The sequence below is a fragment of the Penaeus monodon genome, chromosome 11 (genome assembly GCF_015228065.2).
Source record: "Penaeus monodon isolate SGIC_2016 chromosome 11, NSTDA_Pmon_1, whole genome shotgun sequence".
Lineage (NCBI taxonomy): Eukaryota > Metazoa > Arthropoda > Malacostraca > Decapoda > Penaeidae > Penaeus > Penaeus monodon.
The window spans coordinates 4,660,716-4,675,715 of NC_051396.1; the positions used below are offsets into that span (position 1 = coordinate 4,660,716).

At 41.8% G+C, this 15,000-nt stretch overlaps 1 protein-coding gene across 1 annotated transcript in view; it reads right to left on the minus strand.

Moving 5' to 3' along the window:
* LOC119578425 overlaps positions 1 to 15,000 on the minus strand; it is an 87,310-nt gene that overhangs the window by 2,486 nt on the left and 69,824 nt on the right. The window contains exon 17 of the mRNA XM_037926010.1: positions 5,323 to 5,464. Coding sequence (XP_037781938.1) covers positions 5,323 to 5,464 — 142 coding nt within the window. The remainder of the gene's footprint in view (positions 1 to 5,322; positions 5,465 to 15,000) is intronic.

A 15,000-nucleotide genomic window follows, 5' to 3' on the forward strand; every position in this document is an offset into this window, starting at 1 on the left:
CGCAACTACTCTCTTTTCATATCCATAATAATAACGTATTACATTTTTCTTTCTTAATATACAAAAAGTAATAAGATGCATAGTTCACATCCACCAGCAGGTCAGATCCGCGATCGTTCACATCTACTTAAAGTCCTGTCAGGGGAAGCGCTGCAAGATGTAGTTGCTCTGCATATTGTGATGTTGCAAGAATATATATCTCTAAGGGTTATAGCGGCGACGTATTTCCCTCTCAAAAGATGCAAATATGATTGACTTATTAATTAAAATTACATGCCACGTCAACAGCTAAGGTCATTAGCGGCGAATACACTGTGGGATTAAAGTGTTAATATATTTAAAGCGTTTGAAAATCTATCAATAAATAAGGTCTTATAAAAAAAAAAACATATATATGCTATATTCAACAATCAGAGTATAATAATTATGCTTTGAGAGAATGTAATTATTGCATAGACATTATGTATAATTAAAGTGTTAAATATATTTTCAGTGTATATGGGAGAAACAAGTACACTACGTCCTTGGTCTGAGAACGATGCATATCTTTTCACTACATGTGTGACCGTTCAAGGTTCTTGGCATCCCTCACAACGTGCTTCACTTTTAGCCATCATCGGCCCATGAGTCAATCATGTGTGTCCGATTCTCAGCTTTGTTAACATAACTTCTATTTGTTGGTTGGGATGGACGCTGGTCACCCAGCTGCCAAGCTCATCTATAATTCCTCGCAGTTTGTTCCTAGGGGTATGCCTCCATTGATCCCTCCGTTTATCGCGAAGACAACTTCTGATCCTGGGTTTCAAGTCGGCGTGTGGGAGAGGAAAACGAGCATCACAGGGCTGAGCGGCAGCTGCCTTGGCCTTCCGATCAGCTCGCTCATTCCCACGGACACCAACATGTGCCAGCACCCAACACAGAGTTATCTTCCTACGTGCTGACGTCAGCGCAAGCCAATCTTGAACCTCCCTTACCACTGGATGTGAAGAGGTTAACCCTTCGATTACTTGCAAAGCACTGAGAGAGTCGCAATGTATTACAATAGAATGGTTCCTAAGATCTCCATAGTCATTCTGACATGTAACTACAGTGATAGCATGTAACTGCAGTGAAGGTCGAGGCTGCCGAGGAACGACTGCCACTGCTGCAAAGCCCACACCATTTTCAGATTTCGAACCATCTGTATATATTGCATCTGATCCTTGATGCTTAGAAGTGCGTTGAAGAAATCTCTCCCTGACTTCTGCTTTGGGTCTCTCCCTCTTCCATATTCCGACCAAATCCAGCTCGGCTAGATTGGTCCAAGGGGGGAACTGGGGAGTTCTAACAGCTAGAAGCTTGGAGAGATTCAAACTGAGATCTTCCATGTAAGAGATCCCGGAATCCTTTGTACTCTCGTGCAGTAAATCAGGTTCATGTAGTCCCGGTGTAATGAAAGAGGTGGTTCTCCACTCTCAGCACACATGGACTCCCCAGGTGAAGACCTGAAAGTCCCTATACAGATTCTGAGAACTTCATTATACTCTGCGTCCAGCTTCTGGAGAACAGTGAGAGTTGCAGATAGATAAGCCTCACATCCATAGTCAACTTTGCTACGAATATGCGCTCGGTAAAGCCGCAGAAAGGGCTGTGCGGTCTGCACCCCAAGACAGGTGGGAAAGAACCCGCAAAGTACTTAGTTTCGTAGCCTTCACCTTTAACTGTTTGATGTGAGGCACAAATGTAAGCCCTGAGTCAAAAAACAGACCCAAGTACTTCACCTCTTGGACAAAACGCAATTGATTTGCTCCTAAGTAGAGGGAAGGATGGAACTTTCCTCTTGTGAGGAAACCCATTGCCATGGTCTTACTTAAAGACTATGAATGTGTAGTTGCCTACTACACATCATGATTAACTACAGTCTGCATGTATCCTTGCACATCCTGTAAGCTTCCTCCTTACATAAATATGACTACATGAGACAACACTTGGAACGACCTTTACGATGTCATTAATAGTAATGGCAAACAAGGTCACACTTAAGACACTTGTGGGACCCCTTCCAGCTGATCTTCCGGGTTAGAGAAACTTTTTCGCACCCGCACTCTGAAACTCCTATCAGCAAGGAAGCTTTGTATGAATGTAGGTAATGCTCCTCCCAAACCAATATCATACAGCTGCATGAGTATGCCATGCTTCTAGGTAGTATCGTAAGCCTTTTTGAGGTCAAAGAAGACTGCTAACATGTTACGTCGCTGTGCGAAGGAATTCCGTATAGCAGTCTCCAACCTCACAAGATTCAGCACGTTTCCCTTTTCTAGCTGCCATGTTAACTTGAAGTTTACCATTTTCTCCATCAGTTTGCAGATGATATTGGTCTGTAATTTCCCTAGTATGGAAGCCTTACCAGGTTTGGGGATAGGCATGATTATAGCTTCTTTCCATGTGGATGACACTGTGCCCACCCTAAAAATCATGTTGATTAGGTCCAACAGGAACTTCTGGGAGCTCTCCGATAAGTGAGATATCATTTGGTGTGGAATACAGGCACTCCCTGGGGCAGTTTTACGGCAAAGCTGCAGCAGAGTCCATGTCCCTGTTCACAGTAAAACTCCATCTACTCTTGAGAACAAGTTTTCCAAGGCCCTTCCTTGCGGGTTGCACAAAGTGTCTCCCCACAAGTGATGCTGCCCAATGAAATTTCCCAGGAGTAGAAATGGATGAGGCAAATGCCCCAGAAATTCTTCCAAATCATCTATGTTCAGATTATGTGGAGGAAGGTAGATGGATGCAACAGTGTAAGGTCGTGTTAAGCCTATGCAACTATGATACATATGCACATCTTAAGAAAAGTGCTATGGAAGATATGTGGGAACGCAGACATTTTTTTATTTTTCTATTTTTAATCTACCCCCTCTATTTGTACCCTGCCTATGAACTCCCTTCCTCAACTTTGCTGGCTTCGAACCCCGGGGAAAGTACAGAAGCGCATCCTCACGCTTCAAACGGACGCGTGGGACAAATCTAAGAAAATCTCCGACGCGCTCTTCTCATCCCTTATATTCTTACCCCATTGAATTGGCAAACGTCACAAAGAAATATTATGTAGAGAGCGTTTCTGGTCGCAGAGTCTCGCTTTCGACGACGACTTAGAACGAGGGGCGGCATCTTACCCGACACGCCTGCCCGGAGATCCTGTTACCGACATCAAAGGTCCTGAAGGCGCTGGGGGTAGGAGGGGGGGTAGGGGGACCAGGAGGGGCCTAAGGAAGGGCACCAGGAGGAGGGTTACCACGTTGGGGGCTGAGAAGAGGGGACCAGGGAAGAGGACTAGGAAGGGGAGGTACCAGGAGAGGGATGAGAGGAGGACCAGGAGGGGGCTGAGGAGGGGCTGAGGAGGGGAACCAAGTAGGGAGATGGGCAGGAGGGGGACCGAGAGGCTGCAGAAGTAGCGCTACTCGAGAAAAGCCTAACTTCCCGCGTACAAAGGGGCTTCTTGTCCTAAAATAAAACTTTCTATTTGTTAAACATTTTCTGATGAAGTTAGAACAGTTTTCAAAAATAAAAGAAGTTCAGTTCGCAATATTATGTCAAAGAGTGACGCCAGAGAGCACTGCATATATCCGGTCGAAACGAAACGAAAAAAGAAAAAAAAAAAAAAAACAGGAGAAACATTTACGTATTCCAATAGAGGAAAATGTAAGTAGGGTAGGGTGTGTATGTTTGGGGGGGGGGTTATCATGCGCAAACGACGCACACTTATACACAAGCAGGTCCTCTGTAAGTGTGAATCAAACTTACAACACTTTTTAATCAACCTGAGGTTACTTTACGACAGACCCTGCGACTATGCCATACACGAGACCAGATCCTCTTACTTCAAAAGGGTAGCAGGCGTCATCGAAGGGAAAATAGATAAACAGATAGATGGACAAATGGAACGGAAGGGGGTGGGGTGGGGGGAGATCAGTAGCAGGGGAAGAGGGGGGAGGGGGATGGTCAGGCACACCACAGATGACGGTGTTGATGATAGGTTCATGCGCATCCAAAGCCAGTGGCAGTTTAGGTACAGTTCATGACGGAAATGTCACCTTCTCGAAGCCTACCTGTTTGTCTGCTTTCTTTTTACACTTTTATTGTTGTATTTCTTTTCTTTTTTTTCGTAGAGGCTTGATTTTCGCTTTGGTGGGCCTTTCGTATCCTGTTTCTCTGTCGTCTTTTGCTTTCTCAATACTGATTCCTCTCGGCTCCTTTGCATCATGTCGCGATCTTAATCTTTGTCTCTCTTCCTGTTTGTCTCATTCTTTCATTGTCTGTCTGTCTGTCTTTCTCTCTCTCTCTCCATCCCTCCTTCTTCCATCTCCCTCCATCCATCCCTCTTCCTTTCCTCCCCCCCTCCTCTCTCTCTTTCTCTTCCCCATTCCTCCCCTCCCTCTCCACCATTCCTCCCTCTCTCCCTCTCCACCATTCCTCCTTCCCTCCCTCTCCACCTTCCTTCCCTCCCTCTCTCCACCATCTTCCTTCCCTCCCTCTCTCCACCACTTCCTTCCCTCCCTCTCCACCATTCCTTCCCTCCCTCTCCACCATTCCTTCCCTCCCTCTCCACCATTCCTTCCCTCCCTCTCCCCTGCCCATCCGTAGCCAGCGGGCGCAGTATAATTCCGTCCGGCCGGTTCACTGCCCCGGCTCTTGAGTGTGCTCGACCTTGAGTGAGCGGAGATTTGCCTCTACACCTCAGTCCAGTGTAAATAAATGCGGGTAAATAATAACCAAAATCAAACCGAGTTCCATGGACGTACTTTCCCGTGTGCACATACGAGACGCGTCTTTTGATGCATGCCCGCGCACCGACTAGCTATTCCATAAACATGAGCAGAGAGCATATACTAACGCAGACGCCTATGCTTGCACGCACAAAGACACAGTCTCTCAGCCAGGGCGAGCGCGTACACGCACGCACTAATGCACACACACACACACACACACATACACACACACACACACACGCAAAAGCACCTACTAGTTATGTCTACACCAACAACATATTCGAAAATCAAGGTTTGTAATACGGAATAACTATCATTCTAATTACCGTGCCACATGAAATTATATAGAAGAGCATTGAAGAGGAAAAAGAAGGAAAAAAATATATACATACACACACCTCGAGTCAAAACTAAAAAAATCTTGCAAGAAAAGAAAAGAAAAAATAATATACTTCTAGTCAAGCTAACAATTCCTACCAGCTGTTGAAAAAAAAACCCCTAGGTCTCTGCCCACCCTCGACCTGTGAAAACCCTGGACCTCATACCACTCACAGGCCTCTGAAGACACTAGGCCTACCTTGTGGGAGAGCCTCCTGGTGGGTCCCGGGAAGGACACGTCGCGTAGCCTGGCGTAGTCCCCGTCGCTGTCTGAAGTGTCAGAGTCCGAGAGATCGTGAAGGACGTCGGGACACAAGTTACCCCTGCCCGAATCCCGTTTTCTGTGGACGTAATAAGAATCATTGTCAGTCAACTATTAAATAAAATGGAATGTATCTTTTGAATGTATTATTATTATTATTATTATTATTATTATTATTATTATTATTATTACTATTATTATCATTGATATAATTATTAATACTATTATTATTATTATTGTCATTATTATTGTTGCTATAATAATAATAAAAAAATAATAATAATAATAATAATAATAATAACAAAATAATAATATTATTATTTTTAAGCTAATGTATATTAGAATCAATCAACCAATCTTAGAATAAAAAATAGGCATGTAATATATTTTTTAGAATGTATTAATATATATTTTTAAGGATAATGAATATTAGAAATACAGACTGAATTACTTCTGGGCCTTGGGTGTAAAAATCTCAAATAATAACTTCACACTTAGCTATCAGTTCAACATGATAAAAAAAACAAAAAACAAAAACAAACAAACAGAATCTATCGTGGAAAAAAAATATATAACCAAGCAAATGATTCGAAAGCTGTAATACCGTCATTTATTACATTCCAAGAGTCACTTATTATTTTCAAAAGATGTTAGACCGAAAATGGAGGCAAATCCTGAGAACGTACACAAGTAAAAAAAAAAAAAAAAAAAAAAAAAAAAACTGTCTATATCTATCTATATCTATATCTATATCTATCTATCTATCTATCTATCTATCTATCTATATATATATATATATATATATATATATATATATATATATGACCCAGCGTTCTCTTTCTGCTTATTTTCCTATGACCCCCCCCAAACAAAAAAAAAAAAAAACAAAAAAAAAAAAAAGAAAAAAAAATCGTAAGAAAAATAAGTACTTTGGGATACTTATTTTTCTTACGATTTTTTTTTATTATATATATATATATATATATATATATATATATATATATATATATATATATATATATATTTCATAATACCATCACTAATCGATGATCAGCTGACGTTACAAATCAGATGAGTCAATATTATGTAATTTTTTCCCCCCGATAATATAAAATATTAACAAAGGCTAGACATAGAGTTAAAAAGTCTGACAAGACTGAAAGAAGGAAAGAGAGAAAGAGAAAGAGAAAAGAGAAAAAGAATAGATAAAAAAAACATAAAATGAAAGAGAAAAGAAAAGAAAAGAAAAGAAAAGAAAAGAAAGAAAAATTCTCCCAGTCTCATCTCATTGCAAAAAAAAAGAAAAAAAAAAAAATTGCAAATATCTGCAAGCCAGCATCGTCATGGAAACACCACGAAAACAAATATCTTTTTCTCTTCAGAAGATGAAGAGAGAGTGAAGCAAAGCAATTAATATGTTGCTGATATTGCTAAAGAAAAAAAAGTAATAATAATAGTAATAATAAAAAAAAAAAAAAATAGGATTTAAAAAAAATTCTATTTTGTTTACTTACGACTCTATTATCGCTTATTATATCTATTTCCGACATTATCGCTTATAACTTTTTACGCTTTTATTAAATTTATCTGTTTCAATTCTTTCTTTTAAACCAAGTATCTACCGCGTTCGAGTTTACTTTCATATTCTATTGTTTACCATCTCGGGGAAAAAAAAATTAATATGGTTTTAATTAATTACTTTTGAACCTAATTGCCCTTTCCGTTTTTATATATCTGTATTATTATTATTATTTTTTTATTCGTTAACATCAAATAATTCCAACATCTTTGTGTATACATATGCGTGGGTATGTTATGTTGTATATGTGTGTATAAGTTCTTGCGTATGTGTGTGTTTAAGTGTGAATGTGGAAGAGTGTGAATGTGTGTGTGTGTGTGTGTGTGTGTGTGTGTGTGTTGTGTGTGTGTTGTGTGTGTGTGTGTGTGGGTGTGTGTGTGTGTGTGTGTGTGTGGTTGCGTGCGTGGTGTTGTGTGTGTGCGTGTGTTTGTGTGCATGCGTGCGTGCGGAGAGAGAGAGAGAGAGAGAGAGAGAGAGAGAGAGAGAGAGAGAGAGAGAGGAGAGAGAGAGAGAGAGAGAGAGAGAGAGAGAGAGAGAGAGAGAGAGAGAGAGAGAGAGAGAGAGAGAGAGAGAGAGAGAGAGAGAGAGAGAGAGAGAGAGAGAGAAGAGAGAGAGAGAGAGAAAGAGCGCGCGAGAGAGAGAGATGTACATGTACGCGTATACGAACATCCCAGTATTCAAATACATCCGTATATATCATCGAACAAGCGATACACACACTATCAGAATCGGCTCGACCTCATTTTGAAAAACAAAAGCAAATCTGTGTATTGTAACAACGCGTCGTTTGTCATGGCGACAGGAAATCCGCCCCAAAGGGACTTACGTTCATTGTGAAATATAAACACTGGCAAATAAAAACAAAAAAAGCCAAAAATGCTATAAATGGGGTGGTTTTAATGGCATGTAAGCACTGGAACGATGGAGCATGAGAGCGATGGGAGTGAACAGCGTAAATGATCGGAAAATGCGAGTGAATCGACAGTCTATGTGGTTCAGTGATGTTGGGGAAGATATTGTGAGTAAGTGATGCGTGTGGACAGACAGCGAAAGTGAATATATAACGCATATGGATAGACAGTGAAAGTGGATATAAAAATGTGAACATATAGTGAAAGTAAATAAAAATATATGTAAAAGACAGTGAAAGTGAAGAGTGAAAGTAGGTAGATACCGCACCTATATAACATATTACAAACACTGTAATAAGCAAAGTCTCTTAAATCATTGCGTATTGAAGAGCGAGAAAAAAAAAATATGTAAGGCGGAAAAAAGTCGGTTAAGTACGAATTTTCTAAAGTAATATAATTTTTATTAATTAATTTATTATTATTTTTTCAATAACACGTTTACATTATTTTCATCTTTTTTGACACATCGTGAGATCGGTTCTTCAATTTTTTTGGTTGATTTGACCTTTTAAATGTTTAATTTGTTCTGTGTTTCCTTGCTTGTTATATTTTTCTCTTTTTATCCTCTCTTCCACTCTTTCTCTCCACCTATCTTCTCTCATACCCTTTCCTCTCTCCGGCTCTTTCTCTATCCCTTCCTCTCCATCTCTTCTCTCCCACTCTTACTCACTCCCTTCCCCTCCACTCCTCTTCTCTCATATTCTTCCTCTCTCCCACTCTTTCTCTACCCCTTCCTCTCTTCCACATTCTCTATCCCTTCCTCTCCCCCTCTCTTCCACATTCTCTATCCCTTCCTCTCCCCCTCTCTTCTCTCTTCTCCCTTCAATATTTTCTGCCACCTGCGTTAAGCCGTCCATACCGGCATTTCCATTTCTGGGCGCGCGGCCTTCGCAGATCTCATTCCAACGCCGAAACGTGACCGCCATCCGTGTCCAACCGGTTGCGACACCCAGAGCCATCTACCGGACGCACGTGACACTAATTTCGCATCATATTGTAAACCCCCGAAGAGGCACTTCCGAGGAGCAGTGAGGTCGAGGCGGGGGAGACGCGCCCGAGAAAATTGTCTTTTACTCAATCATTCCGAGGACTAATTTTCCTTTTTGAGGGAGGGAGGGAGGGAATAAGGAGGAGGGAGAGTAAGGATGGGGGAGTGGGAGAAAAGTGGAAGAAGAGAGAGAGAGAAGAGGGGAGGAAGAAGAACGGGGAGGAGAGGGAGATGAAAATAAGATGGCTGATTTGGCAACTGTATTACGTTATGAAGTCAGTCGTGTCTCATTTTGTGTCGGTTGGCTTAGAGAGATGAGAAAGTGCGTAGTTCAGAAGTCATATAAGAGAGAGATATTTCCAAATGAATACACAAAAAAAAAAACAAAAAAAAAGAAAGGAAAAGAAAGTAAAATAATAATGACACTAATAATACACTAATAATAATAATAAAAAAAGAAAAAGAAAAAAAAAGAAAATCATTATATAAACATAAAAGCTTGAAACGACAAATAAAAAATATGACGAAACGTTTAATAATTTTTATTTTATATTATTATTATTTTTTAAAAATCAGATTAAAGCTTCAAATGTAACATGATCATCAAACTATTCACGTTTATACACTATTTTATCTTATCTTATATCGATGTTTCTGTTATATAGGAAATATTTACTTTCAACGCGGTTGGTCTGAGAAAAATCCTTTGAACGCGCATAACCTTAAAAAAAAAAAAAAAAAGGAGAGAGAGAGAGAGAGAGAGAGAGAGAGAGATAAATAAAAAGGTACTGATTATACCAACCTCCTGATTTAAATAACTTTTCGTCTCAGTTTCTCCTCAAAAGATTAAAAAAAAAAAAAAATCTCGTGCAAATCCTCGTGTGTTGTGTTATCCCCTGACATTTATCATTCTTTTTTTTTTTTTTTATTTAATTTTAAAAAAATTTTCGTTCCGTCATTTACACGTCCCTCGTCCCTGTCAGCCTCTGCATGTCGCTGTCAGTCTGTCTGTCTGTGCCTTTGCATTTGTATAAAATGTAACATGCACTGTTATTTAACGAATAATCTATGTTCTATTAAAAAAAAAAAAAAAAAAATTGTCTTTTCATTTGACTATTATTAAAAATCATTTTTTTTTTTCGTAGTATTTTTAGTTATGGTTAGTTTTCTTCATTATCATTTTTGTTTAATTTGTCAAAATTTTACAATGCCTTTTATTTATTTATTTTTTTTTTTCATTATTGTCACATTTAAGTAATTCTAAGCGTCTGTGAACATTTTCTTACCATTATTACAAATGTCTCTAAATTCGCGTTTCTAGAATCTTTTTATGTCAAGTGCCATTTGCATTGGAAATTATTTTAAGATGATATGTACTTATCATATCTTTGGAAAAAAAAAAAAAAAAAAAAAAAAAAAAAAAAAAAAAAAAAAAAAAAAGAGGAGAAAGATACGAAAAAAAAACCGCTCAAAAGGAAAGAGAAAACGGAAAGAAAACGAGACAAAACATGATAGAAAACGAGGAATAGGTCTTAAGGGAAGACAATGAAAAACGAAATAAATACGAGGAAAAACTGGAAGAACATGAAAAATGAGAAACATAAGAATGATACAAAAAAAAAAGAAGAAAAAAACGAAAACAAGTAAAAGAATTTCATTCAGACGCATAGTAACAAAACACACTGAGCGAGAGAGAGAGGGGGGAGCAAGAGAGATAGAGAGGAAGAAAGAGAGAGAGAGAGAGAGAGAGAGAGAGAGAGAGAGAGAGAGAGGAAGAGAGAGAGAGAAAGAGAGAGAGAGGGAAAGAAAGAGAAAGAGAGAGAGAGAGGAGAGGGAAAGAAAGAGAGAAAGAGAGAGAGAGAGAGAGAGGAGCAGCATCACAAGGCATCATATACGAGATGCTGAGAGAGCGGGGGGAAGGTTCTCGAACAACCCCCTCCCCCCTCCTCCCTCCCCCCCCCACGAGAATAAACGCTTTTCCTCGCATCTCTTGGTTTGATCCCCCCCCCCCCCCCACCACTTCCTTTTTTCTTTCATTTTTTTCATTTTTTAATTTTTTTTTGAGGGGAGAGAAAGGGGAGAGAAAGGGGGGGGGGGAGGGGATTTTATGAGGGTGTATATATGTTTATATATTTGTCTTTTTGTTTTTATAATATTATTATGATATTATTATCACTGATGATAATAATGATAATAGTGATGATGATGATAATGATGATGGTAACAGTAACGATGATGATGATGATGATGATGATGATGATGATGAATGATGATGATGATGACGATGATAGTAACGGTAATAATAATGATAATAATGAAACAATGACATGCATATAAATACTTAGTAATAATACTAACCAACAGACAAATAACCTGTTGCTAATTCGTGGAATAATAACAAAATCCCAAGTAATAACAACAGCAGCATAACTCAAGAGCTCGGACTCAGCATCATCGTCAGCATCACTAAAAGCAGCTGACCATGAGTGTCAGCATCACCGTCAGCGTGCATCACATTGCCCTCTCTCTCTCGCACGCGTCTAAGCATCAACGTCAGCATCAGAGTCAGCACCAGCATCCCGTCAGTATTACCGTCAGCATCAGCGTCAGCATGCTTCAGTTTCCCCCTAACTCTCGCACACGTCTTAGCATCATCGTCAGCATCAACCGTCAGCGTTAGCATCCCATCAGCATCAACGTCAACACCAACATCACCGTCAGCATCAACGTCAGCACCAGCATCCCATCAGCATTATAGCATCAATGTCAGCATTATCATCAGCATCAATGTCAGCATCAGCATTATCATCAGCATCAATGTCAGCATCAGCATTATCATCCCATCAGCGTCAGCATCAGCATCAATGTCAGCATCAGCATTATCATCCCATCAGCGTCAGCATTAGCATCAATGTCAGCATCAGCATTATCATCCCATCAGCGTCAGCATTAGCATCAATGTCAGCATCAGCATTATCATCCCATCAGCGTCAGCATTAGCACCAATGTCAGCATCAGCATTATCATCCCATCAGCGTCAGCATCAGCATTATCATCCCGTCAGCGTCAGCATCAGCATTAGATCCCATCAGCGTCAGCATCAGCATTATCATCCCGTCAGCGTCAGCATCAGCATTATCATCCCATCAGCGTCAGCATCAGCATTATCATCCCGTCAGCGTCAGCATCAGCATTATCATCCCATCAGCGTCAGCATTAGCATCAATGTCAGCATCAGCATTATCATCCCATCAGCGTCAGCATTAGCATCAATGTCAGCATCAGCATTATCATCCCGTCAGCGTCAGCATCAGCATTATCATCCCGTCAGCGTCAGCATCAGCATTAGCATCCCATCAGCGTCAGCATCAGCATTATCATCCCGTCAGCGTCAGCATCAGCATTATCATCCCGTCAGCGTCAGCATCAGCATTAGCATCCCATCAGCGTCAGCATCAGCATTATCATCCCATCAGCGTCAGCATTAGCATCAATGTCAGCATCAGCATTATCATCCCATCAGCGTCAGCATTAGCACCAATGTCAGCATCAGCATTATCATCCCATCAGCGTCAGCATCAGCATTATCATCCCATCACCGTCAGCATTAGCACCAATGTCAGCATCAGCATTAGCATCCCATCAGCGTCAGCATCAGCATTATCATCCCGTCAGCGTCAGCATTAGCACCAATGTCAGCATCAGCATTATCATCCCGTCAGCGTCAGCATTAGCACCAATGTCAGCGTCAGCATCAGCATTATCATCCCATCAGCGTCAGCATCAGCATTATCATCCCATCAGCATCAGCATTATCATCCCATCAGCGTCAGCGTCAGCATTATCATCCCATCAGCGTCAGCATCAGCATTATCATCCCATCAGCGTCAGCATCAGCATTATCATCCCATCAGCGTCAGCATCAGCATTATCATCCCATCAGCATCAGCATTATCATCCCATCAGCGTCAGCATCAGCATTATCATCCCATCAGCGTCAGCATCAGCATTATCATCCCATCAGCATCAGCATTATCATCCCATCAGCGTCAGCATCAGCATTATCATCCCATCAGCATCAGCATTATCATCCCATCAGCGTCAGCATCAGCATTATCATCCCATCAGCGTCAGCATCAGCATTATCATCCCATCAGCGTCAGCATCAGCATTATCATCCCATCAGCGTCAGCATCAGCATTATCATCCCATCAGCATCAGCATTATCATCCCATCAGCGTCAGCATCAGCATTATCATCCCATCAGCGTCAGCATTATCATCCCGTCAGCGTCAGCATCAGCATTATCATCCCATCAGCGTCAGCATCAGCATCAGCATCCCATCAGCGTCAGCATTAGCACCAATGTCAGCATCAGCATTATCATCCCATCAGCGTCAGCATGCATCAGCTTCCCCTCCGGCGCCGGAGACGCCGAGTTAAAGAGGCACGTGCGACGCTCCCCCCCCCTCCCCCCCAGCCGAGGCGCCGTGTGACTAATTCTTTTGATAAATGCCATTCTGTTTTTTATTTTATTTATATATTTTTTTAAACGATTTTTTAATGATTTTTTTTTATATGGTTGCCAGTTTGTCTTTTTTATGATTTTTTTTTTTACAAGATGGTCGCCATTTTTTTTTCTTTGTCTTTTTTTTTTTTTTTTTTTTTTTTTTTAAACATCGTCTCGATTTTTTTTTCTCTCTCTCTTCGCCACTATACTGTGTCGTTTTTCTTTTCTTGTCTGTACACGTGCAATTTCCCCCCCCCCCTCGTCACAGCAGGTCGTCGGATTTTCTCCTCACGCCTCTGCACGCCAGCGGGTTTTTTCCCCTTTCGCCTCTGCTCGCCAGCGGGTTTTTTCCCCTTCCGCCTCTGCTCGCCAGCGGGTTTTCCCCTTCCGCCTCTGCTCGCCAGCGGGTTTTTTCCCCTTTCGCCTCTGCTCGCCAGCGGGTTTTTTCCCCTTTCGCCTCTGCACGCCAGCGGGTTTTTTTCCATTTTTCGCCTCTGCTCGCCAGCGGGTTTTTTCCCCTTTCGCCTCTGCTCGCCAGCGGGTTTTTTCCCCTTCGCCTCTGCTCGCAGCGGGTTTTTTTCCCCTTTCGCCTCTGCACGCCAGCGGGTTTTTTCCCCTTTCGCCTCTGCACGCCAGCGGGTTTTTTCCCCTTTCGCCTCTGCACGCCAGCGGGTTTTTTCCCCTTTCGCCTCTGCACGCCAGCGGGTTTTTTCCCCTTCCGCCTCTGCTCGCCAGCGGGTTTTTTCCCCTTTCGCCTCTGCACGCCAGCGGGTTTTTTCCCCTTTCGCCTCTGGTCGCCAGCGGGTTTTTTCCCCTTTCGCCTCTGCTCGCCAGCGGGTTTTTTCCCCTTTCGCCTCTGCTCGCCAGCGGGTTTTTTCCCCTTTCGCCTCTGCTCGCCAGCGGGTTTTTTCCCCTTTCGCCTCTGCTAGCCAGCGGGTTTTTCCCCTTTCGCCTCTGCTCGCCAGCGGGTTTTTTTCCCCTTTCGCCTCTGCTCGCCAGCGGGTTTTTTCCCCTTTCGCCTCTGCACGTCGTCGGTTTTTTTCCCGTCCCCTTTGCACACTAGCGAGTTTTTTCCCCTCGCCACTACACGTCATCGTTTTTTTTCTCCCCTCGTCTCTGCACGCCAGCAATTTTTTCCCCTTCGCCTCGACACGTCATTTTTTCCCCTCGCCTCTGGCCGCCACCGGGTTTTTTCCCCTCGCCTCCTTATTGGTAATCTCCAGCAGGCAAGAAGTTTATCCTTTGCTCGGCGAGTTCGTTGTCTTTCCTTATATCCCTTCTTCTTTCGTTCTTTCTCTCGTTCCCTCTTTCTCTCGCTCTTACTCTCAATTTCTGTCTATCGCTCTGTTTGTATCTTTGTTTCTCGTCTCCGCTACCTCTCTTTCTCTCTTTCTTTCTCTCTCTCTCCTCCGCTCCAGCTCCTCGTTATTTTCCTCCTACTCTTCCTTATCTCTGACTTTCCTTCTTCCTTCTTTCGCTTCTCTACTTATTTATTTATTTTTGTGTGTGGGATCTTTCGAAAGTCACGAGATGATGGCGGGTAATCTTTTTTTCCGGATGCATCTGTTCTCACGCTGATTCTCTCTCTCTCTCTCTTTCTCTCTCACGCTGATTCTCTCTCTCTCTC